At 39.8% G+C, this 26,718-nt stretch overlaps 2 protein-coding genes across 7 annotated transcripts in view; one reads left to right on the top strand and one right to left on the bottom strand.

The window, feature by feature from the left end:
- UBE3D (ubiquitin protein ligase E3D) overlaps nucleotides 1-15,322 on the bottom strand; it is a 179,888-nt gene extending 164,566 nt beyond the window's left edge. Inside the window, exons 1-4 of one of the 5 annotated variants that reach the window (XM_025382814.1) lie at nucleotides 15,123-15,322; nucleotides 12,632-12,723; nucleotides 7,410-7,606; nucleotides 3,763-3,853 (exon numbers count right to left, since the gene is read on the bottom strand). In XM_025382814.1, coding sequence (XP_025238599.1) covers nucleotides 3,763-3,853; nucleotides 7,410-7,587 — 269 coding nt within the window. In that variant the 5' untranslated portion in view covers nucleotides 7,588-7,606; nucleotides 12,632-12,723; nucleotides 15,123-15,322. The remainder of the gene's footprint in view (nucleotides 1-3,762; nucleotides 3,854-7,409; nucleotides 7,607-12,631; nucleotides 12,724-15,122) is intronic. The other 4 variants (XM_025382815.1, XM_025382816.1, XM_025382813.1 and 1 more) reach the window with 4 other exon arrangements.
- Nucleotides 15,323-17,159: 1,837 nt separating this feature from the next.
- Nucleotides 17,160-26,718, top strand: part of DOP1A (DOP1 leucine zipper like protein A) — a 106,415-nt gene continuing 96,856 nt past the window's right edge. For both annotated transcript variants that reach the window (XM_025381660.1, XM_025381659.1), the window contains exon 1: nucleotides 17,160-17,273. The gene's annotated coding sequence lies outside the window, so the exon portion shown is untranslated. The remainder of the gene's footprint in view (nucleotides 17,274-26,718) is intronic.

Consider the following 26,718-nt stretch of genomic DNA (forward strand, 5'->3'; position numbering starts at 1 on the left):
ACTAGCCAGTAAGCAGATCTTAACTCTGTTCCACTGCTCCTATAGAGGTGCTCCCAATACAGATAAATCAACATATTCCAAGGTACCTTCCTGGGAGATATGTTTACAATTAGTTGATTTTTGGCACACACATGCTCTTTTGAAAACCTTTGGTCTTGTTTTCTATTTAACGAGCACAAAGTTGTCCTTACCACTCACATAAAACAGATAACTGAGGTAGAAATAAGAACAACACTGGGTTTGACATTAATGGTCAACATGAAATGTATGTGCAGATACTTAAGGAAGCATCTTTATCCATACAAGTCAGTCAAAGGGCAAGCTACCTAAGAGTTAAAGGTAAGCAAAGCCTTGAGTCATTTACTAAGGATTTCTCTGCATTACTGAAGAGGCATGCATATGCCAGGCACACAGGTGTGACATGAAAAGGTTTTTGGGTAAGACTTGATTAAATGAGGCAAAAGCTAAGTCAAGTCCACTGTTTCTCAGCGAGAAAAAGAGAAAGGGAATTCATTTCCTTGGCACATGCAGAGTATGCGAATCACAGTCTTGAAACAAAAAGGTTTGAAACAGTAAACTAGATCATTTGCTAGTTTGCTAATAAGAACAATTTGGAAAAGAGTGTAGAAATCTATAAAACCAATTTAAAAGACCTTGTTGAGCATTAACTATTACATATGTTATATCCTTTAATTCTCTTGACAAGTTTGGAAAATAGGCCTTATTAGAAGGCTGTATTAGAAGAACCTGAGGTAGTACAAACACAATTTCCCAGCTACTAAGTCATGAAGCTGGATTTCAAACCCAGGTCCCATTCTCCTGCTCCTGCCTTCAGGGCCAGACGATGGTCAGGGTTAGGGAGAGTGAGTGCTGCCCTTTTAGTTCTCAGTTCCATCACTGTAAAAGGGACTGACACAGAAGATACCGTTCCTGAACAGAAAAAATGGGGGCAACAGATACAAGATTTTTCATATTATCATCCGTTCCAATGTAACACAAATAACCGCCAATAATGAGCCAGCATATCCTTTACTGCAAGCAGCACCCAGAAATACTGTTACACTGATTTAACATGTTCCAACTGTAACTTCTAGGAATCCCCATTGTTGTCTAGGAATGAATGTTTCAGAAACTTCATCTGAGAATTCAACCAAAGCCTAAAATAGACTGAGAGAAGGAAAACACTCTTGGTTCAACTACAGTGTAAACTGAGATCCCCTGAACCTTTCAGGATAAAGTGGGCCTGTCACCAAGTACATGCAGTAACTTCAACACTTAGGTAATCCAAGCAAAGATGAGGTTCCCTCCTCTGCAAATTTAAAGTCACCTCATTTCTTACTCAAGACAGTCACTCTGAGGATCTTCCATTTGTAACCTCTCACTTATGCCAGACTAACTCTGTGCCATCTCATCTACCTGGGACACTGCCAGAAATCAGGAAGCAAGCAAGAGAGGTTGGTAGAAGGCCAAAACAAACATGTCAACGTTTATTCAATTCAACCCAGCAAAAATTGATAGAGAGCACACTATTTACGAGGGACAGTGCCTGATGCTGCGGATGGGGATGATGATGATGATGATAAGAACAGTAATTATCGCAGTAGCTAATACATATGGAATGCTTGCCACGTTGCCACGTGCCAGGCACTGTCATAAACACTTAAACTCACTCGATTCTCCTAGCAACCCTATGAGATAGGTCCTACTGTTAGCCACATTTCTGCAATAAAACAATTGAGGCACAGACTGCTTAAGTAACTTGCCCAGAGTCACACAGCTAGTAAATGTCAGGTGCAAACCTAGTTACTCCGGCTTCTGAGTCTGTACTACTAGACAGACTCAGAAGGGTCTACACTGTACTGCACTCTCAAAAGAGTAGGGATAAAGGATACAGGGGACAAGAAGATTATCTGCACTCTGAAAGCCTACAGTTTAGTTGTGAAGACAGGCAAATAAACCTTAGAGGAGCACCTAAACCAACCCAGGGTTGACAGAAGGCTCATAACGGTACCTGTCCTGTCAGCTGAATTCTGAAGTTCAGGTAGGAGCCAACCAGGGGGAGAGAGGGTGTGGGGTGCATTCCTCCAGGAAAGGAAGTCACTTTCATAAGGCCCCAGGGTGAAAAAAATCATGAAAAGCCTATAGGGCTGCACATTGATCACCAGAGCTGCGTACAGAACGCCAGTCAATAATGGCATGTTTTTTGGGGGAGGAGGAATAGGTTGGGAGAGATATAAAATGTGAGGGTGGAGAGGTAAATAGAGGTAAACTCATAAAGGTCCTAATGTAGCATGTTTCTGGAATTTATACTGGAGAAATGGGGGGTCATGGAGGGGTCTGACCAGTAGAGCCTGATGCATTTGAGAACAATTACTTAGGTGTGCTAAAATAGGTCAGACGAGAGGACAAAACTACAGGGAGGCTCAGTGGATGAGGAGCTGGTGCAACAAGTGTAATTAGGTGAGAAGACAGTGGCCTCAACTAAGGTAGAGGCACTGGGGTGGAGGAAAGTGGACTTATGTTAGACATGCTATGAAAAAAGTAACAAAAGAACTTAGCAACTGACCATTTATGGGGGGAGCCCCTTAGAGCAAGCTGATCCACGTTACAGCATATGGCCCAAAGGTTTTGAATGTGGCCCAACACAAATACGTAAACTTTCTTAAGACATGAGATTTTTTTTGGCAATTTTTTTAAAGCTCATCAGCTATTGTTAGTGTATTTTATGCGTAGCCCAAGACAGTTCTTCATCTTCCAGTATAGTTCGGGGAATCTGAAAGCTTGGACTCCTCTGCCTCCAGAGGGAGGAACTTCTGTCTACACCAGGTTTCTACCTTGAGGACACAGGCAGAAGTCCAGCATTACTGAGATAAGGAACACTGGAAGAGAAGCAGGTTTCAGATGGGAAGGATCCACTTACTTCTAAGTCTTAGGAACCTGGCTCAGGAAACCCATCTAATAAAGAACTCTAAATTCTTTAAATATTATTAACAATAATTAGGATTTAATCTGTCTCCCCAGCCTATGAATGACTCGTGGCTGAAGAGTCATTTAGGGGGAAAGGTTTGTGCCCAAGAAACAAGAAGGCTGACATGAGGAAGAAAGAAGACAAAAAAAGAAAAAAAAAAGAAATTAAAAAGCCTTTGGGACTGCAAAAAAAAACCGCCAAAAACAACAACAACAACAACAACAACAAAAACCAGCAAAGAGTCCTTCCCATCTCAACAGGGCAATCGCAGCACATGGCAAGAATAAATAATAAAATTAACCTAATCATTGAGAAAAGGTTAATTTGTGCTCTGTATGCTCTGTTTTAATAAGCAGGAGAAATAGGAAATGGATTTTAGAAAGGCACTGATAAAAATAGTTCAAATAAAAAATTTTTGTGCAAAAGCTTCTGTTATGTGGAAAAAATTACTGAAATGTGGAAAATGTCACTCAGCATCGTGTTGGATGAAACATGTGACAGGTCCCATGTTTCTTTTCAGGAGGGAGGTGCTTCAGTGATCGGCACAGGTTTTCAGCCGAGATAAGCTCTCGTCTCTCAAAGCCAGCATGCTAGTGCTCCCCTTTATGTCCCTAAGAGCTAATCACTCTGATTGCTAGCAAGTTTTGTGGCTGATTTTGTTCCAAGTGACATTGAGCTGGCTCTCACTTTAAGGCCATATACTACCCCATTGGCAATTTCTTGAAAAATTCTGATAGAAAAAGAGATAACCATTGCCAGGCATGGAATTAATCAGTGTTAAATATATTCCTTACCTGTCTTTTATTATGACTTCACCACAGGATTGGCAATAAAATGTGCAACATTCTCGGGCTTGCGAGCTTTGATTAAACATTGAAATCAGTTCTAAAGGAAGTCAATGAAATAGCTAATCTTAGAGATTGAAACAAATATATTATCATACTTAAACAGTTCAATAGCCACAATAAATTACCATCCATAAACAGTTTATGATCCACCCAGAAGTATACATTTAATTAATACTATCTGATGACTCAAGCAGAAGCAAATATTATGAAGTGTTTTTGAAAACAACAGATTTTGCTAAGTGTTCCAGAGCTAGGTGCTCCCCTAGATTACGCATGTAGCATTTGTTAGTTCTCTCATTCTATAAATACCAACATTAAGGATGAGTGAAAAAGAACTATTTCCCTCTCATCAAGCTAACTACATAGCTCTCCAACATTCTCAGCTTTCCTCTGCTATGTCTCACAATAGTGTTTCATTGGTGTGAACAAATAGAGCTCTTAAATTTGAGTTTCATTTTTTGTTGTTGTTGTTGAGGCAGAGTCTTGCTCTGTCACCCAGGCTGGAGTGCAGTGGCACGCTCTTGGCTCACTGCAGTCTCCGCCTCCTGGGTTCAAGCAATTCTCTGCCTCAGCCTCCTGAGTAGTTGGGATTACAGGTGCCCGACACCACGCCCGGCTAATTTTTGTATTTTTAGTAGAGATGGGGTTTCACCATCTTGGCCAGTTTGGTCTTGAATTCCTGACCTCGTAATCCACCTGCCTCGGCCTCCCAAAGTGCTGGGATTACAGGCGTGAGTCACCATGTCCAGCCAAATTTGAGTTTAATTTTATTTAAACAAGGTTTATGTCCAATCTAGCATATTACCAAATGAACAAAGATCTCAAACTAATGTTTATTGGACACCTCCCTGGGAATGGAATGGCTCCAAAAAGAGTCCAGTTATTCCAGAGCAAAAGTCAATGTCTAACGAAAGCTATGGTAAAACATTGAAAGCTGTGGGGAAAAATGTGTATTTCTCACACTATGGTAAGAGCAGCATAAGGCAGCATGTTCCCTTAGTTTCCATTATTTCTTTTATGAAATAAGGAAACTTTCATTTAAAAGAAACAACTAAAATATGTCTGTAAAAATCTAATTAAACGAATGAGCTCATATCCATCAGAATCAAGCAATGTGGATCTGGTTTGTGTTTTTCTGTATATAAGATTAAAAAAACTGATGCTAGAAGGTTTATGCCTTGGCAATTAAAAATCTTAACAGTTTTTAAGGGGTGGTCAGAAATCCCTATAGCACTAAGGTGAAATTAACAGTATTATTCTTTAACTTTGAGTAGATTAAAAGGAGACCTAGGAATCCAAAATATTCTTTCCAGACCCACAAACAAATTTTCAGTGAAACACTACCCTCTGCTGGTCACCTAGCATGATGCACTGGGTCGGGTTTAAAACTCAGAGCTTCTGATATAGAGGAATCCTGGCAGAGTGTTGCTGCCAGGGATCAATCTAATGCGCGTGCTGTAATAGATCCTACTGTAGCTAGTTCCACATTGAGGGTGACAGTTTGACACTCAAAATAGCAGTATACCAGTATGATGTTTGCTATAGTTGTCCTTAAAAGGGTGTTCTTAGCATTGAAAAGTCATCTTTTTAAAAACGCTGAAACACAAACTGAATGCTAAAACTTTCAAGTCACTTCCTACAAAACAGTTTGATTCAAGTTCACACCAGTACACAACTATTCATATTTATTCATTCCGTAAATATTTATACACCATCTATTATATGGAAAGCACTCAGGCAATTAAGTGCTGAGGAATCTGTTTTGCATACTCTTTCACGCACTACGGAACAGGCCTTTGGTAGTTTTCCTTTTCAGACATTTGAGTAAAATATATTAAAAGTGTAAAGAAATAGGAGACCAATGAACACAAAAAATATGCCAATCAGCACATAGCAATCAATTTATTTTGTCCTATAGTTTAAACAATGTTTCTGGATTTAAATTTTTAAAAACAATTCCGGTTTTGATATTTGTATATTCAGTTACAGAATACAGAATATGGATGGGCAAAAACCCAATACTATGTCCCTGGTGGTCTCTATTCCTCCATCTCTAACATCACAGCCCCAGAAAACACTCCACTATGGCTTTCATGCTTGCCTTTCCCAAATCTCGGGATCCAACACAAAATTCCTGCTGTGGTTACTCTTGTAAAAGAGGTAACTGTTGTGAAGGAGAAGGTGATGACAACACAACATCCAGCCTCCCATGGCCTCCTCCCTGAAACAAGACTTTCTCTGCCCATTATTCGGTGCACTCAGGGAGTCTACTTCCCAGCTTGGTGGTTATTCCAACAGTCATTCCTAGTATTCATCCTATAATATTTAAATGCCATGACATCCATCTCTTTTCCCTACCCCTTGTTCCTAAAACCAACCCTGTCCAACTCAAACCAGTTATTCACTAACCCAGGACTTGAGCACACATTGCTCTCCAGCAAAAAAGAAATGAAACCCTCTCTATCTTCTCTTTGCTCACAAAAGCCCACAATAGAGACTCAGGGGAATACTCAACATCTTCTAAATGGCTCTTCCAAACACTCCTGCTGACCCCATCTCCAGGATCCACACTGCTCAGATAAAAGGTTTATTACAGATGAGGCAGCAGTGAAGTGTCACTGTGCAGCTGAAAGAATTACAATCTTTCTCTGATAATAAACATAAGTCTTTTACAGCCTGTTTCCCCCTTTAACATAATTTTAATCCCCCAAAGCATATAGTACATCTATTGTAATAGATGTAATGAGCCAATAATTTTATTCAATAAATAACCCCGAGGTCTTAGAAAAAGCAAATTTTCTACTGCCTTACCGAATCATTATACCAGTTACAAAAATGTTGTAAATATAACAGGCATAGTAAAAATCAAAATCAAATTAAGTATCAAACTCAACTGCACGATCCTTTGTGTACTGTTTTCTCTATTTGGAACTGTCACCACATGGATAGGATTTCCTTATTCAGGACTTAGGTCAACCATCACCTCCTCACAGTGGCCTTCACTGATCATCCTTTAGCCAACCCTAGTCACTCCCTATCCCATTATTCTGTTTTATATTATCATAACACTTTTCTTAATATTTAAATTGTTTGCTCCTTATCTGCTCCTACCAATTAGAATGTAAGCTCCATGAGAGCAGACACCTCCCCTACCTTGTTCAATTCTGTATCCCCAGCACCTAGATTGATGCCTAGCACATAGCACAAACAAAATATTTGCTGACTGAATAAGTTTCCATGTAATGCTTTAAAATCAGTCAGGTCTTATACACTTGCCATCTGATTTAACCTTCCCATCTGTGAGCCAGAAAATGTTACAATTAAAGAAACAAGGCAGTGGGTAAATGGGAAATCTCTACACCTTCTGCTCAATTTTGCTGTGGGTGGAAAAGAAAGAAGGGAGGGAGGGAGGAAGCCTCATAAAGGTTAAGTAACATGTTCAATTGCATATAGCCAATAACTGGCAAGGCTGACAAAGACCCTACAGCTTCTCAACCCCTTCACCTGGGAAAAGTTCAAGTTATCAAAGGAAAAATCACCTTGGTTCATAACTAAAAGGTAAATACAGAAGCAGAAGTGCTAATATTACTCACTTGTGCCTAATTCTGCTTGCGCCTGCAGCCGCAGGTGCAGTCCATCTCCAGTAACAAACTGTAGCCCACGGCAAGAGGAAGGTACAAGCCTGACCTCTGCTGGAAGCTGGATTTCTGTGCAGCCTTCAGGGGTTTTCATCTGGAGTGAAGATGGCATTATGGAAATATCCATGGGCATACATCCTTCTTTCGGTTCTCTGGTAATTAAAAACAAAACCCAAACAAATTATTTCTCATAATGAAAACCACATGATGAAAGAAACAAATATGGCCAAGGATCTCTTTGTTCCTCTTCAATAGAGGCTCTAAAGTCACTGCCCCAGAAAAACAGCAGCAAGCAGATCATAAAGGAAAGCAACCTACACTAGATTTAGATCTGGTCAGAGAGTGCCCTTCATTGTCACCGTAATATGCAAGTTCTGGGACAGACTTTTGGTTCTTCCTTCTGAGAAGAGCACTAAAATAACGTTTTATAGTAAATCAGAGCAAAGTACTGTTATTTCATATACAAGATTTTAATAAAGAGACCAAGATTCGGTGAAACAAAGATACAAGAGAAAAATTTGTCAATTTTAAGAAAAGGAATTAATGAAGAAAATAATATAGTGATGTATGAATATCAGGTGTGAGAGGACTTACTAATACAATTCACAGTAAACAAAAATTACTCAGTATAGGCAATAAAGAGTAAAACACAGTCCCTATCAAAAGCCCCCAGATGTCAAATGTATACAGGGGACAAAGGCATGTATGGAAATGACTCTCCTCTGAAACTGCAATAGGCTTAGCATTGCAACAGAGGTACAAAGTACCATGGCTCCTTATTAAGTGCAGACAGCAGGCCATCCACATGGTGTCAACTAAGTGCAGAGAGCAAGTCATTTGCTTGAGTGTCATCTGAGTACACAGGGCAGATGATGTGTTCAGGTGTGAATCTTGGTGAGGCCTCAGAAATCTGCCTTAGAAAATCTTACAACTACTTTCTGGCTAGTTCCTTTTCAAAGCATATGGATCTGCACTTAATTAGCAATACAGAATATTAAGCACCTGAGTTTTTTGAAGGGACAACAGCTTCAAACCCGAGTCAAAAGTCCAATTTCAAGAAATGGTGTTTAAGCAATAATGATCGTCTAAAACAAGCGTCAGCAACTTTTTTTCTGTGAAAGACCAGATAGTAAATATTTTAGGCTTTATGAGCCATGTATGGTCTCAAAGTAGAATACATATTCTAATTTTTATTTTTTAAAAAATAACCCTTAAAAAATGCAAAATCAGCAGGTTGAGGTGGCTCACTCCTCTAATCCTAGCACTTTGGGAGGCCAAGGTGGGAGGATGGTTTGAGCCGTAAGTTTGAGACCAGCCTGGGCAACATAGCAAGACTCTGGCTCTACAAAAAAAATTTAAAAATTAGCTGGGTATAGTGGCACACACCTGCAGTCCTAGCCACTCAGGAGGCTGAGATGGGGAGGATCACCCGAGCCCAGGAGACTGCAGTGAGCCATGATCATGCCACTGCATGACAGCCTGGGCAACAGATCAAGAACCTGTCTAAAAGTAAAAAAGATAAAGAAGAAAAATCCAAATCTTAGCTCACAGGCTGCACCAAAACAGGCTGCAGGTAGGATTTGGCCAATGGGCCATAGTTCTCTGACCACTGCTCTAAAAATAACACAATGTCCGTTTGCTGCCTCAATGACTTTCAAACTAGACTGTGTAGAGTTGACACTTCCAAGTGCCGCAAGGGTTACCACTGGGTTCCTAAGTATCCATTGCCACCCTATCTCTGGTTTATCACATTTCTTCCCAGTCCCAAAAACTTTAGTCATTTTATAGGGCCAAGCAAGGGAGGCATCAGTGCAAGGATGGTGACACAGTGGCCCAGCATGGATATGAGAAACCAAGCAGGCTGTGGAGGGCATCCACCAGGAGGACCACTCAGCAGGGGTGTCAGATCCCAAGACAGGTGAGGAGGAAATCTGAACAGGAGGTGAGGCCAGCTCAGGATGGGGTTTCAGAGCCTGTCTTAGCTCAGCTGCTATAACAAAATACCATAGATGGGTGGCTTAAATAACAGACATGGCAGACAAAGGAAGTTCGGTGCCTCTTCCTCTCCATATAAGGACACTAATCTCATCGGGGGGCCCCACCCTCAAGACCTCATCTAAATCTAACTACCTCCCAAAGCCCCATCTCCTAACACCATCATTTTGGGGGTTAGGGCTTCAATATGTACATTTTGAGGGGACACAAACATTCAGTCCATAACAGGGTCCAAGCAGGTGAGGAGAGCATCAACAATGAGCAGGGGGAGGTGGCAAAGGATGCCAGCGGACTATTAATTACATAGAGGGAACTGACCAAATAAACAAATGCCACTAGGACAATGAGGGCCATGATTCTTACTGTGGGAGAATGGAGTTACAAAAAGAGAAAGGGAGGAAACTAGAATGGACCTTATGGTGGTGGGGCAGAATACCTGTAGAAATACCTGTGTGAAGTCATGGTTTTCAATGTTTACAAATAGATACGGTAATATAGATAGCTGTAAATGCATGTATGTACATATGTATGTAGGCACAACCATACATAAACATCATATATAAGTTATACACACATACCCTAGTTCTGGGAGAAGCAACACTCAATAGTGATGAGTACACCTCGTGCCCAGATCTTGGTTTGTAAAGGCCATTTTCTGCTTTAAAAAATGAAATGAACAAACCAAAAACAAAGTTCCTTGGTAAAATGACTACATCCAGCACTGTAACAGGGAAAGAATGAAATAAGCCTGGAACATGTTGCTAGAACATGAAGAAATCAAAGAATGACAGGGACATATCAAAAAAGATGCAGAAACCATTCAGAAAGGACTTCCTTGGCCATGTCTGGTATAATATGAGCAAAAGAGTAGCCCATTGAATAAAATAAAAAATAAAACCCACTGAGTAACCCACAGTAAGAATCATGTGTCCTTACCGATACACATAATTGAATAAAATGAAACTCTAATGAGGAACACGGTATTTACATAATTTCAGAATACCCTTCAATTATTGATTATGAAGAGAAAAAGAGTAACTTTAAGGTAGAGAAGCCTGGCACACACTCTTACTTAAGTGCTCAAAGTTAACATAACCAATTTGATGGAACAAAGCAAAATCATGTGCCACCTAACAGGAAGCGTCACTTGTTATATTCCTGCCAAAGATGCAAAATCTGAATCTTGTCTTGAAGAAACATAAGACAAATCCAAATGGAAGGATATTCTACAAAATGATTGTACTATCATCTTGCAAAGTGTCAGGACCATGAAAGTCAATGGAAAATGAGGAACTCTTCTAGATTTAAACAGACAGAGGAAGCACGACAGTGAAATGCAATGCATTATTCTGAACTGGATTCTTCTGTTTTTAGGGATATTATGTAGGCAACCAGCAAAACATGAATGATGTAAGATGGTAGCAACATATTTCCCAATTGTGAGGGTTGGATGATGGTTCTTTAGGAGAATGTCCTACTTTAAGACTAAGTTTGATTGACATAATTCATACAATACTTTCATACTCGAGGCTTTCTTCACCATTGACTTGTATTCTGTCAGGTATCACACCTGCTTAAAACTATCCAATGACTTCATCTCTCACTCTAACTACAAGCTAAAGTCCTTTCGATGGTTCCTAAGTCACAGCGGTATAGTAGGCCCTGCTGCTACAAGCTTTGGAGAACCTGTTGTTAAAATCCTTGGAGTTCTGCAAAGCAGGTCAACTCACCTCACCAAGTTGGTAGGCTGAAGGTCATACATGGTGAAAGTATTCATACCAAAGAAATCAACAAATGCTTCAGATCAAGACTTCAGTTTGTCTTTTGTTTATTTTCATGGAGAGTAGGTTATTAAACATGTACCAGCACAATGCCATAAGATTTTTATTATGTGTTCTCCCACCTCATCCGCATCTCTCTGAACTAGGCACCCTTTCATACTCACTTTCTCTCAAAGGGAAACTGTCTCCCACCAGGTATGTCAGTTCTACACCTCACCGCTTACAGTTTAATACTCAAATGTTACTTTCTCGTTTGAAATAAAACATTGTAACTTTTTTCTCCCTATCCCTTTTTTGTTTAATTTTTTCTCCACTTCTATTAAATATATATTTATTTTGTATATTCTCTGCCAACTCTTCCCTACTGCCACCATTAGACTGTAAGCTCAACAAAGGCAGGTGTTTTTGTCTTTGTTGTTGTTACTGTTCATGGCTATATTCTCAGCACTTAGAATTTGAATTTTTGGCACTAGAGTAAGAACACATTAAACATCTGTGGATTGAATAAATGAATGGCCAAAGTTTATCACAAAATGCTAAGATGGCTTAACATAAGTAGATCTTTACATCTGTGAATGGAAACTGAGGAAACCAGACCCTTTTGAACCCACTATGGCAGGAATTAATCCATTCCTGAGAGAGAACTCACCCACCCATCTCCATGGGAGGGCATTAATCTGTTCAAGAAGGATCTGCCCTCAGGAACCATGCACCTCCCACTAGGCCCCATGTCTCAACACTGCCACATTGGGGATCAACGTGACAAAACATAGGGACAAAACACATCCAAACCATAGTAATTAGGAACAAGAACACCAATATTTACATTAATATAAAAGAGACTAAACATTTTAATTAAAACGCACAGATCATCGGAACGGATTTAAAATCACCTAACTATATATTTTTTAAAATAGCATATAGTTTTATGCTATTTTTAGAGAAATACAGTATGTTTACAGTTTTTTGCTTTATACAGAGAGACATAAGAAAGGTTAAAAGGGTAGAAAAGACACACTATGCAAACAGTATAAGTCAACTGATTTCTCATGAAGATACTGAGTTATTTTAATGGGAGAAATGATGGCCTTTTCAACTGATGGTGATAGAATAACTGAATATCCTTATACCAAAAAAATGAACTTTGATCCCTACCTCATTGCAAACACAAAAATGAATTCAACATGATCACAGATCAAAATGTAAAAGCTAAAACGATGTAACTCCTAGAAAATAAACCTGCCAAAACATCTTCACAGCCTTAAGGTAGGCAAAGATTTAAGACACCGAAAAAACTAACCCTTAAGTGGAAAAAAAAAAATGACAGAGTGGACTTCATTAAAATTTCTGTTTATCAAAGGACACTATAAAAAAAATGAAGCAGGGCATGGTGGCTCACACCTGTAATCACAGCACTTTGGGAATCCAAAGTGGGCGGATCGCTTGAGTCCAGAGTTCACGACCAGCCTGGGCAATATAGTGAAACCCTATCTCTATAAAAAGATACAAAAATTAGCTGGGCATGGTGGCGTGCACTTGTATAGCAGCTACTCAAGAGGCTGAGGTGGGAGGATTGCTTGAGCCCAGGAGGTTGAGGCTGCAGTGAGCCATGATCACACCATTGCACTGCATCCTGGGCAGTAGAGCGAGATCCTGTCTCAAAAAAAAAAAAAGAAAATGAAAAGGTAAGTCACAGATAAGAACAGTCATATATTCACAAGGCATTTATATGAGAAAGCTCCTGTTTTGAGACTGTATAAAGAGCTTAATTAAACAAAATAATCTGATTAACAGCAAAAAAATCAGACGATACTTTTAAAAAGAACATATATGAATTGCTAAAAAGCAAGTGAAAAGGCACTCAACATTATTAGTCATCAGTAAAACGAAAATTAAAACCACAAGATACTATTTTACACACACTAGAATGGTTCAAACTAAAAGGACTGACAATACTAAATGTAGGTGAGAATGTGAAGCAGTTGAAACTCTCATTTTTTTTTTCTGGTTGAATGTATAAACTGGTACAGTCACTCTGGAGAACTGTTTGGTAATTTCTCACAAAGTAACACACACATCTATCCTATGACCTAGAAATTGCACTGTTTGGTACTTACCTAAGAGGAAGTAAAAATGTATGTCCAGAAAAAGATTTATATGACAGTGTTATGACAGCTGTATTCATAATAAGCAAACTCCGGAAACAAGAAAAACCTCCAGCAATAGGAGAACAGATAAATGAACTGTGGTATATTCATACAATGGAAAACTTAGCAAGAAAAAGGAATGGACTACTGATATATGCAGCCACATAGATGGAAAATGAATCTCAAAAATATTATGGAAGGAATGCAGCCAGAAACAAAAAGGTATATACTGTATGAATCCATTTATAAGTAGTTCAAGAAATGGCAAAACTAAGTCCAGCAAAGTTAGGTTTCTTTTTTTCTTTTTCCTTTTTTTTTTTTTTTTTTGAGACGGAGTTTCATTCTGTTGCCAGGCTGGAGTGCAGTGCCGCAACATCGGCTCACTGCAACCTCCGCCTCCCGGGTTCAAGCGATTCTCCTGCATCAGCCTCCCCAGTAGCTGGGACTACAGGCACGTGCCACCACACCTAGCTAATTTTTTATTTTTAGTAGAGACAGGATTTCACCATGTTGGCCAGGATACTCTCGATCTCTTGACCTCGTGATCTGCCCAAGTCGGCCTCCCAATGTGCTGGGATTACAGGTGTGAGCCACCTGTGTAACTTGCTTAAACAAGGGGGAGTAGTCCAAGGGAACTGTGAAAGGCCCCTGGATGAGAGGAAGGGAGGGTTTGTTGTGTGTGTGTGGTTTTTGTTTTATTTCGGTAGAGTTTGGGTTCCTAATTACTCTACAAGGTGCACCAGAATTGGAGATATTTGCCCAAATTCATAATTTTTGAAAGAGAAAAATAAATACATTCAGAGTACTAAGTGTTATTCCTATTTCAAGATTGAAGAAATTCAGATTAAATTATTCTAATTTTGTGAGGAAGCTAGCGTTTGAACTCAGTTCTCATGCCATATTCCAAACGGCCACACCAGATATCTGGCAGATTTAGGGAAAAGAGGAAAAAATTAAGCATCAATCTACCTGTGGCACTGTGTAATAACAATCTCAGGATTTTAACATTTAACTTACTCTGTTTGAAACAGCGATCACAAAGGAATAGACAAGGGGACCACAAATCATTAAAACTGCTGTCAAACAAAATAGAGAACATTTTCCCTAAAAGTTATTTGTTTGTGTAGCGAATAACAAGCTCGCCGTTCTCACTGGAAAGCAGAAGATGAATAAATGAACGAGCTCTAATAAGAAGTCTGCAACCTTTCTTCAAGGTTCATTAAACTCAGTTTATTGAATGATTGTGTGGTTTCTCTGCAAAGAGCAGTTTTGGGGGGAAAGACCCGAGGTTATCTACAACACAAGAACCTCACACATAGGAACTGATCCAGTAAGCAGGATCCTGAAGAGAGGCAAACAAATCATTTTTTGCATTGTTTTGTTGGAAACGCCGGGCACTGCCAACAGTGCTTTACATCACTGTTCCTCAAATTTTAATGTGCATTTGACTGACTCCTGGGAATCTTGTTAAAATATAAGTTCTGATTCCCTAAGTCTGGTGTGGAGCTGAGACCCTGAATTTCTAAAAAGCTACCCAAAGATACCAGACTGTCTGTAGGGGTGGGAGTGGCGGAGGCGACTACAGGGGAAAGCTTCACTTTGAGTGATCGAGAGGCTCTACGCAACTGGCAAGAAGAAACTCAAAATCCCTCGTTCAGAGAGAGACAGAGAGAGACTCACCAGCCCCCGATCCCCGGGCAGCAGTAAAGCGAGCCGGGTACTGCGCCTAGAATCCCAGTTCTTACCCCAGGATCAGCAGCGCGCTCTGCAGCTGTCTCCGCACCTCCAGAAACATGCGCGTTTCTGCCGCAGTAGCCGCCATGGCGGGCGTCCAGTCCCGGACCGGACCAAGCTGGAGATTCCGAGGGGCCCGGGTCAACAGGACCAGGAGAGGTTCCACGTGCGGACCAACCAGCAGCAGCCCCGCGGCGGCGCAGGCGCCTGTGACAGATCTCCTGGCTGACACCTCCTACTGGCTCACAGCGCCGCCTGCCGGCCGGAGAGTACACCACCGAGAAGGCGCGGGACCCCCTGAGGCCTGGGCGGGGCGCGCATTTTCAAAACCAGGCTTTGGCCGACAGCGCTGAGAAACGTGGGCGGCGAGAGGGGAGCTATCCTCCCACTCTGCTTCTTTTGAGCGTGACTTGGCGCGTTAGCCTCCCTGGAAATGACCATAAAAATCAGACCCAAGGTTCACTCCTTTGGCTAACTCGAACTGAGGGAAGTGATGGAGGCAGGTGTTACAGGTGGACTTTGTCCCCAGGAAATCCAAGAGCAGAATTCCTGTCCCCAAACCCACTTTATTTTGGTCTCTTTATGAACAAGGGTCATTTGTTAGCCTCTGTCTAAAGCAACAAAATTTTCAAGAATTGACTTGCCATTGCTTCTCAACTTAGGATAACTCCAAAATTGAAACAGGTGCAAAAACATGAGGAAGTTCTTTGTTACCTAATGCAAAAGAGTATGGCTGAAGTCTATCGGGACTAACCATTTTTTAGGGGGTAAAAAAGGAAGATGAGAATGATTACGTATGTACAGCTCCACTATTCACTTTCACAAAAGTAAAAACTAAGAGAAGTTGTCATCCCATTACTACTAAAAGATAGTTTTGAAAAGTTTGACACAGTAAATACTTATAATGAAAAACTATTAAAATATAAGACCAGGGTAGAATTACAATAGGACTTCTTAAAAACAAGGAACTGCTGTTTTTTGTTTTGTTTTGTTTTTAGATAGAGTCTCTCTCTGTCGCCAAGGCTGGAGTGCAGTGGCGCAATCTCGACTCACTGCAACCTCCGCCTCCCGGGTTCAAGCGATTCTCCTGCTTCAGCTTCCCGAGCAGCTGGGATTACAGGTGCACACCACCATGCCCGGCTAATTTTTGTATTTTTGGTAGATCCGCCCGCCTCGGCCTCCCAAAGTGCTGGGATTACAGGTGTGAGCCACCATGCCCGGCCTAGACCATAAATAAATTCTAAATAAATAAATCCTGTCATGTTTTAAGATAATAGCTTAAGACAATTTTTCTAAAATCAGTATTTGGGGTGATTAAAGTGTATTATGTTGATGCACAAATTATTATATCTATCCCAATAATTTGAAATCATAGATGGAAGCAACAACTCACTTTAAAAAATGAAGTTTACTACTGTTTGGTCTCAAGTAATTCATTTATTTGAAGGATGATGATTTCAACTCTTCATATCTTCCTCCTTTAATATCCGAGACTATTGAATGCTTAAATATTGACACATTATATTGAAATACACAACTTCCTTAGCACAGCTTACTCTTTATAATTGTTTTGTTAGCTTAAAAGATTGTTATATATTTATAAATATATAAGCAAAAAGATTGTTATATATTACGTATTTGCAAAAACTTTCATTTTTTTACCCCATGGTGTTTGCAAAACGGTGCAATTTACCTTGGAGTAACTAGATATGATTGATAGAGCTCTAGACTCAAAATAGTTCCAAATCTGACACCAACTATTTGTCTCCTAACTTTACAAGTCTCCTAACCTCTCTGGGCCTCAGGTTACTCATATGAAATATTGAGATACTATTACAATAATATTTAAAAGCTGTTTTCAGTTCCTATTATCCCTTCAAATGAAAACATCTGCTAACCCCCTTTCTAACCACTCCTGAAATTGGTAGCCGTGGCCGCTTCCAGCGACAGTCCACTTGAGGGCGCTGTGGCAACAGCTGGCGCCGGGAGGCAGGAAGCCGACCGGGGGCGGGGATCGAAGGCCGCAGACGTCGACGCCGGCGTGGGCGCGAGCGCGGTGCACGCTGGGAGCTGTCACTAGGCCCTTCGGCTCCCGGTCTCCGTGTAGCTGCCGTGGTTGCCAGGAGAGCGGCGCCGGCTAGGAGCGGCCGAGCCAGCAGCAGGTAAAAGCGTCCCCGCCCCCAGTGCGGTCGCTAGGCTGGTCGCCGGCTCTGAGCATCCTTCTTGGCCGGGCTAGGTCCTGAGCCGCGGGGACGCCTTGCGGGTCTGACTGCTGTGGCGTCGGGGGTGTTGCCGCTCCGGCCCCGCCAGAAGCCGCGAAACTGGTCGGCCGCCCTCTGGTTTCCGGGGAATCGAGAGCTGCGCGGGGACTAGAGGGCTAGAACTGGGGCCAAGGCCTGGCCTGGGCAGAGGCGCGAGGGCGGCCCCAGGTGAGGCAGGTTGGAGGCGGGGCCGGGGGCAGGTCCCGAGCCTCCCTTGCTGGCGCGGAGCTGTGCGCAAGGCTGGGGCAGAGGTCGCACCTGTGCGATGGAGGCGCGCGGAGTACCCTCTTTGTTGGAGGAGTTCAGTCGTTGTGCCTTTTCCTCGGCTGGTGGGTTCTTTTAGCATCGAGGAGACACGTAGGCCCGCGATGGTTCATGTTCTCCAGGGGGCTTAGAAAGGAGTACCGAAGTTTATTAAGAGGAAGTCAGAAGAGTCAAACGGGAGTTGTTAACAATTATCACCTTTGATTCCCAAGCCTTTTAAAGTTGCAACATAACAATAGTCACTTGTTCGGGCCTCCTCCATTCTTGTACCCTGAGGGGGCGGGAAATGGCACACAACTATTTTTCTTAAGCTAAGTACATTGTGTTTGAACATTTGTACACTACCTTAGAGTTCTGTGGCGTTTGAGAAATGTAAAGATTGGGAAAATGACTTCGACTCCAGCTAAAGCAGTCAAAAAAAATGATAATTACCAAAAATATAGGAAACTGTTTGTCTAACAAATAGGCCCTGAACTGTAGAAAGACAAAAATCTGTTTTGATGTTGTTGGCCATTGTCTATGCAGACATAAGTTCTTACATTTTAATTTTGTTTCTGGGTATTAATATGGTCTACAGTGAATAACATATGTCAGCATTATGTACTAAGTAACTCACCACCTGCTAGATAACAGTGATTTAGGTGGGCCGACTGAAGTTATGAGTAAGTTAAAACCACGAGTAGTCTGAATGCTTTATTTTAGTGATTACTTTCGGCCACAACTGATAACTAAATCATTCTCTGTAATTGTTAAGCAGTAGCAAATCTCCACGTGGGCTTGATTATTAAGGACCTAGTGCTGAAAGAAAGAACTAAAAACACCCAATTTAATACACAAACCAGAAAATGGGATACCATAACCCAAATCTTTAAGGTACGTGCTGTCAGTTAAATGTTTGATTGTATACATTCAAAGAAGTCCTATTTTGTAGTTAAAGTAACGGAGTGAGCTCTGGCCTAGGCAATGAAGAGATTCGATTCAAGTCCTTTAATCTGCTACTAGCCAGGTGTGATCTCTGGGCTTCGGTTTTGTCCTCGTTTAAGGAAATTTGAAAAGACCAGGGTTTTCCAAACTGGTATTTCCCCCAGAACAGTGTTCTAAAGCCATTTAATAGGCTTACTTCCCCCGAAGCAGTGTTCGTTGTCAATTAACTTGGGAGCACACTAGGTTAAGCTAGGTTAAACTTTTTTGCTTATAAAGGCAGGACTCTTCAAAACCTTTACTGTTATGCTGATACATGTAAATCTCCAGGTTATCCTAGCATTCCCAAACTTACCTGATCTATTTTCTCATGGCCAATTGGTTAACAACTCTTAGAATATAATTACATAGAATATAAATTTAAAAACTGCTGTACTTGAGCTGAGTCCTCTTCAACTGTAAAGGTCCATGCATTAGGCTTATTTTTTGGCTGTCATTTTAAGCTTTTTGGAGCATGAAGATCTAGTGGCAACTCACTTATATAAGAAAAATATTTATCTTAGTAAAATATTAAGAATACAATTAAGTTCCCCTGAGTCTTAATGCTTTAATTATTGGCAGAAGAGTTATCGTATTCTGCTTTTGTTACTTTTTTTTGTAAACTATAATTCATGTTTTGAATTTTATTTTATGGTGGAGTGGAGTTATTGATTTTATTCAAAATGTCATTTTAAAGTTCCAAAAAGTGAAGACTTGTTGATAATGGCATCACTTTTGCTATGATGATTTCTCCTTATAGTCATGAATTCCTAAAATGAAATTGTGGTAGAAGCCACCCAAAATGTGCTTACTGTGTAATAACTATATAATTTTAAGAGCTTATATCATGGAAAAGAGCTAAAGGCTAAAACACAAATTCTGAGACAGTTATTTCTAAATTGCTTTACAAACAGGATGTGTGCTGAACACAATCTTAAACTGTTTTGCTAAAGTCTGTTAAGTGTCACTATTACCCAACCAATGTGAATATTCTGTTCATTATTTGTTACTTTCTTAGCGGGAATGCTATTAATGCAGTTTTGCTTGGGGATAAGAGAGGTGGGAATAGAACATGTAATTTTAACAGATAAGTGTTATTTCAGGTAAATTATCTCCCTGAAATAAAACTATTAAGTAGAAATGTTAAGCTAATATTTTTTGTGTAATAGCTAACAGTTTTTATTGAGAATTATGTGAAAATACGATCCCTTTGTCTTTAATTGGCGGTTTCCCTTTTTCATTTATCGTATTTACTTCCTCCTCTCCAAGCTATCCAAGCCTTTAATCTCAATGACCTTTCATTGCATTGGTCAATGATACAGTAACAGATTCATTAAGGAAAAATTTATATACACAGATGTACATTCATTTAAGTGTACATTTCAATAAGTTTTAGTAGATATATATGCACCCATGTAACTACCACCACAATCAAGATTTGGAAGATGCCACCACTCAGGCACATATTGTTATACTTTTACTCTCAGAATGTCCTCCTGTTTCTGAGTGTCTAAATTATACCTGTCTTTTAAGACCTTGCTCAAATGCCTACCCTGTGAACCTTTTTTTTGATTACCTCATTTTGAATTAATTTCCTCCTCTTCTGACTTTCCTGTTCACATTTTTTTTTTAACATTCTTCTCCGTTCTTTGTGGTGGCTAACCCAGTGGCGAACGTATAGCCGACACTTATTTGTTGACCAAATGGATTAATGTAATCTTTCCTAAACTTCAGTCGTTGTGATATCATCTTCAGAATTTTGGCCATATCTTCCTGTTTGGTATACTTCCTGTTTGCTTATTAATATTTATATCAATGTGATTATTAAAGTAATATTTTAAAGGAAGCTTGAAATTACTAAGTAAAAAGCAGGTGGCACTTATCATAAACAGAAGGTGGACAGATACATAAAAATAATGAAAATCAAAGTGTTCTTAATTTCTAGCTAGAAACTATTGCCTGCAGGAGGCTCTAAGCCTCAACTTGCCCTTTGTTTAAAAGTGAGATTGGCAAGAATTTCAGTGGTGTTAACATCTTGGCACCAAACTGAGACTTTCTTCTTGACGCAGTCAGAGGAACTGAAAGAGAATGAAGAGGAAATAACCTCCTTTTTTTTTTTTTTTTTTTTTTTTTAAATGAAATGGAGTCTCGCTCTGTCACCCAGGCTGGAGTGCAGTGGAGTGATCTCAGCTCACTGCAACCTCTGCCTCCCGGATTCAAGCTATTCTCCTGCCTCAGCCTCCTGATTACCTGGGATTACAGGCACCCACCATCACACCGGACTAATTTTTGTATTTTTACTAGGGACAGGGTTTCACCATATTGGTCAGGCTGGTGTGAAACTCCTGACCTCAGGTGATCCACTCGCCTCTGCCTCTCAAAATGCTGCGATTATAGGCGTAAGCCACCATGCCTGGCCCCTTCTCGTTTAATTCAGTGTCACTTAGCTCTGCCCTCAGATCTAATAAAATCATCTCACATCTCTCCAGTTGGTGGCCCAAATTTTTGTAGATACTAAGTTAATCAGTGCTTGAAAATTCCTTAGAATTTTACCTGTGCAGTAATTGAGAAACAAAGCCTTAATTGTAAATTAAAAAGTGTACTACAGTTACCTTAAAAAAATAGTAAAAAAGAGAGTTACTTTAAAAAACAGTAGAAAGATAATATTCTTGAATCAGATATATGTCTTTATTTTTTCAGAAATGTTCTGAATGTTACTGATGTTACCTCTTATTAGGGTACATTAGCCTTAAGATAAACATTTGAATCTAAAATCTAAATCTGAAAACAAGTGGGAACCTGTTATGTGACAAAGTGATGACTGTTGATTCAGGAGTGATGAAATGTTAATATAATGTTTATCTGGCAAAGCTCCTGTATGAGTAGATGAGGTAATAAAGTTAAAATAATCTCCTATCTCCTTTAGTTTTTTCTCTCGTCGCTTAAGTTTTATATAGCTATATGTTTATATTTTTATCCTGCCAAAGACATTTCTAGACTTTTTCCTTCTGAGATGACACCTTCTACTCCTGTGGAAGGAGTTTCATATGAACAGATTGGAAAATAAATTCCCTGCTCTTATTTTGTAAAATATATCTTGTATTTAAAGTTACTGTATTTACTTATAGGCATATATCCATATCGTGAGCCTAAAGTTTGCTGTTATTTTGTGTTCATGAACGAAGAGCTTGGGTAAATAGACCCTTTCATTTGGTGTTAACTGTTTCCAAGTAAAAAAAAAAAAAAATTAACCTGAGTGGTGATAAGTTCATCAGTACACACAATCATTTGCTACTCACCAAAGGTCAGGTTCCTGGGTTTTGGTTTTGGTTTTGAGACGGAGCTCTGTAGTCCAGGCTGGAGTGAGATTCCTGTTAATCTAAGGTTCTGGGGTACAGCCTCAAAAATTGGAAGGAAAGAGCCATCTTGGATGCATAGTCTTTGTTTCACAAACAAGTGGTTTCTTTCCTCCTTCTCTACAGTAAAAAAAAAAAAAAGGGAGCAGTATAGGTAAACTGTCATCATTTGGAAGTGACAGCTGACTGTAATCAGAAAATCATAAAAACACTGCAATGTTAGTCCTTTGAATTATACAGGTAAATAGCCCTACATTTTTCAGTTGCTTTTGATTGTGCTATTATATTATGAAAAGTTACTGTAAATTATCAGCTACCTGAAACCTTTTAGAATATGTTATTTTTATCAAATATTCTAGATAGCTAGAATTTTCTTATATACCCCAAATGCTATCGCAGAGCACTGATTATGCTTTTTGCTTACGTTCAGCATGATGCAGCTGGCACAGTGGCTTTTCCATACATGCTTAACAGTTTAAAAATTTCCTGGAGAGGTTTTTCTCCTGCTGGCTTGTGAAAAAATAGAACATAGTACAGTACTTGCTTTAAAGTTAGTCTGACATTTTGGAAGAAATATGTGTTTGAATGACTTATTATATACAGCATTACCACCAATTAGCAGTTCATTTTTTTTTTTTCTTTTGAGACGGAGTCTCACTCTTTTGCCCAGGCTGGAGTGCAGTGGTGTGATCTCAGCTCACTGCAACCTCCACCTCCTGGGTTCAAGTGATTCTCCTGCGTCAGCCTCCCAAGTAGCTGGGACTACGGGCGTGGGCCACCACGCCCAGCTAATTTTTATTGTATTTTTAAAATAGAAACAGGGTTTTGCCATGTTGGCCAGGCTGGTCTCTATCTCCTGACCTCAGGTGATCCGCCTCCATTGGCCTCCCAAAGTGCTGGGATTACAGGTGTGAGCCACCGCACCTGGCCAGCAGTTCACTTTTGAGCCTGAATGAGGGGTTCCAGAAACAAAATATGGCCTCTGACATTTTTTGGAAGGCTGTCCTCAAAGCACTGTTCTCCAAACCTACCTGATTCCATAACTTGAGGCTGCCAATTAGTTTTATGTAATCTGATAACTTTCATTATGTTTTAAGTTATAGGGATTGTGATTGAAAAAAGGAAAATATTATTTGGGAATAAACTTTTGTTATTACTACATGCCAAATTATCTCAAAATGTAGTGATTTAAAACAGTATCTCACACAATTTTTCTCAGAGGGGATAGGGAAGTTATTTGGCTTGAGTTCTGACTTGAGTTTTTTATGAGGTTGCAGTCTGATTGCAGTTGGAGAACCCACTTCCAAAGTGGCTCACTCAGGACTGGCCAGGCAAGTTGTTTCTGGCTTTTAGAGGAAAGACGCAGTTCCTCCCCATGTGGGCCTCTTCACAGGGCTGCTTGAGTGTCCCTATGACATAGAGGCCAACTTGCCCAAGAATAAGTGATTCTAGAGACATCAAAGTGGGAGCTACAGTGTCTATTATGGCCTTTTATTTCTGCAGTGTTCTATTGATTATTCTCACAGGCCAGCAGTAATTCCGTGTGATAAGGAATTGCACAACAGCATGAATATCAGGAAGTGAGGATCATTGAAACCCATGTTAGAAGCCGGTATGTGAATATGTATCTAAATCATAAACAGTACCTATTTACTCAGTATGCAGTATATGTACAGCTCATTATGATTTTGGAAAGAATATTCAAAGATGAACTTAAAATGCCACTTGAAAATTAATGTACCAAACAAATCAAGCACTTTGACAAAATTCTTAGTCTCCGTGGTCCTTTGGGAGGGGGGTATGATTCTGAGTTGAGATGTAGCACCTAAGATACAGATTTTATTTATTTTTTGTTATTTATTATGAGATGAAAGGAGGAAACCCCACATTTTACAGAGTTGCTATTTCATGTTCTTCAGGAACATTATTCATTCACCCTTTATTACCATAAACAGGGCATGATTCACATGATTTTAAAAGTATAAGGAAGTATACAGATAGTCCCCAAATCATGGTAGTTTGACTTTAGGATTTTTCAACTTTACACTGGTGCAAAAATGATACACATCCAGTAAAAACTGGACATCCAGTAAAAACTGGACTTCTAGTGTCCATACAATCATTTTGATTTCTCCTTCTGTTATAGTATTTAATAAATTACATGAGCTATTCAACACTTTATTATAAAATATGCTTTATATTGGGTGATTTTTGCCCAACTGTAGGCTAATATAGATGCTCTGAGCACATTTAAGGTAGGCTAGGCTAAGCAATGATGTAAATAATGGTGAATCAACGTGAGTATACTTAACACTACTGAACTGTACGCTCAGTGGTTAAGATAGTAAATTTTTGCCAGGCTCAGTGGCTCATTTTTATAATCCCAACACTTTGGAAGGCCAAGGCCAGAGGATTGCTTGAGCCCAGCAATGTTAAATGAAATGTTAAATGCATTTTCACTCATGGTATTTTCAACTTAGGATGAGTTTATGTGGATATAAGCCATAAGTCAAGGAACATCTGTACAATGAAAAGACTCCCTCTCCTGGGCCCTCATCCATCCAGTTATCATCTGTCTCCTAGGCAGTAATGTTTAGTTTCGTTGTCTGTTCCTTCAGATATATATTGTATGTATGCAAATTCATATATATTTTCCATCTTTTAATATAAATGGTAGCATATTATGAACACTATTCTGTACCTTGCTTCTTTTAATCTCTCTTAGCACTTTAAAAATCAGTGTATAGAATTAATTCATTATTTTTACCAGCTGAGAATATTCTATTGTCATTCATTTTTTTTATTATTATACTCTAAGTTCTAGGGTACATGTGCACAACGTGCAGGTTTGTTACATATGTATACATGTGCCATGTTGGTGTGCTGCACCCATTAACTCGTCATTTACATTAGGTATATCTCCTACTGCTATCTCTCCCCGCTCCCCGCTCCCCGCTCCCTGCTCCCCACAATAGGCCCCGGTGTGTGATGTTCCCCTTTCTGTGTCCAAGTGATCTCATTGTTCAATTCCCACCTATGAGTGAGAACATGCGGTGTTTGGTTTTCTGTTCTTGGAATAGTTTGCTGAGAATGATGGTTTCCAGCTGCATCCATGTCCCTATAAAGGACACGAACTCATCCTTTTTTATGGCTGTGTAGTATTCCGTGGTGTACGTGTGCCACACTGTCTTAATCCAGTCTGTCAATGGTGGACATTTGGGTTGATTCCAAGTCTTTACAGTTGTGAATAGTGCTGCAATAAACATACGTGTGCATGTGTCTTTATAGTATTATTTTGAGATATGTTCTGTCAATACCGAATTTATTGAGAGTTTTTAGCATGAAGGGCTGTTGAATTTTGTCAGAGGCCTTTTCTGCATCTATTGAGATAATCATGTGGTTTTTGTCTTTGGTTCTGTTTATATGCTGGATTACGTTTATTGATTTGCATATGTTGAACCAGCCTTGCATCCCGGGAATGAAGCCCACTTGATCATGGTGGATAAGTTTTTTGATGTGCTACTGGATTCAGTTTGCCAGAGTTTATTGAGGATTTTTGCATCAATGTACGTCAGGGATATTGGTCTAAAATTCTCTTTTTTTTGTTGTGTCTCTGCCAGGCTTTGGTATCAGGATGATGTTGGCCCATAAAATGAGTTAGGGAGGATTCCCTCTTTTTCTGTTGATTGGAATAATTTCAGAAGGAATGGTACCAGCTCCTCCTTGTACCTCTGGTAGAATTCGGCTCTGAATCCATCTGGTCCTGGACTTTTTTTGGTTGGTAGGCTATTAATTATTGCCTCAATTTCAGAGCCTGCTGTTGGTCTATTCAGGGACTCAGTTTCTTCCTGGTTTAGTCTTGGGAGAGTGTAGGAGTCCAGGAAATTATTCATTCCTTCTAGGTTTTCTAGTTTATTTGCGTAGAGGTGTTTATAGTATTCACTGATGGTAATTTGTATTTCTGTGGGGTTGGTGGTGATATCCTCTTTATCATTTTTTATTGCGTCTGTTTGATTCTCCTCTTTTCTTCTTTGTTAGTCTTGCTAGTGGTCTATCAATTTTGTTGATCATTTCAAAAAACCAGCTCCTGGATTCATTGATTTTTTTGGAGGGTTTTTTGTGTCTCTATCTCCTTCAGTTCTGCTCTGATCTTAGTGATTTCTTGCCTTCTGCTAGCTCTTGAATGTGTTTGGTCTTGCTTCTCTAGTTCTTTTAATTGCGATGTTAGAGTGTCAATTTTAGATCTTCCTGCTTTCTTTTGTGGGCATTTAGTGCTCTAAATTTCCCTCTACACACTGCTTTAAATGTGTCCCAGAGACTCTGGTGTGTTGTATCTTTGTTCTCATTGGTTTCAAAGAACATCTTTATTTCTGCCTTCATTTCATTATGTACCCAGTAGTCATTCAGGAGCAAGTTGTTCAGTTTCCATGTAGTTGAGCAGTTTTGATTGAGTTTCTTAGTCCTGAGTTCTAGTTTGATTGCACTGTGGTCTGAGAGACAGTTTGTTATAATTTCTGTTCTGTTACATTTGCTGAGGAGTGCTTTACTTCCAACTCTGTGGTCAGTTTTGGAATAAGTGCAATGTGGTGCTGAGAAGAATGTATATTCTGTTGATTTGGGGTGGAGAGTTCTGTAGATGTCTATTAGGTCCGCTTGGTGCAGAGTTCAGTTCAATTCCTGGATATCCTTGTTAACTTTCTATCTCATTGATCTGCCTAATGTTGAAGTGGGGTGTTAAAGTCTCTCATTATTATTGTATGGGAGTC

The sequence above is a fragment of the Theropithecus gelada genome, chromosome 4, assembly GCF_003255815.1.
Source record: "Theropithecus gelada isolate Dixy chromosome 4, Tgel_1.0, whole genome shotgun sequence".
In the NCBI taxonomy this organism is placed as follows: Eukaryota; Metazoa; Chordata; class Mammalia; order Primates; family Cercopithecidae; genus Theropithecus; species Theropithecus gelada.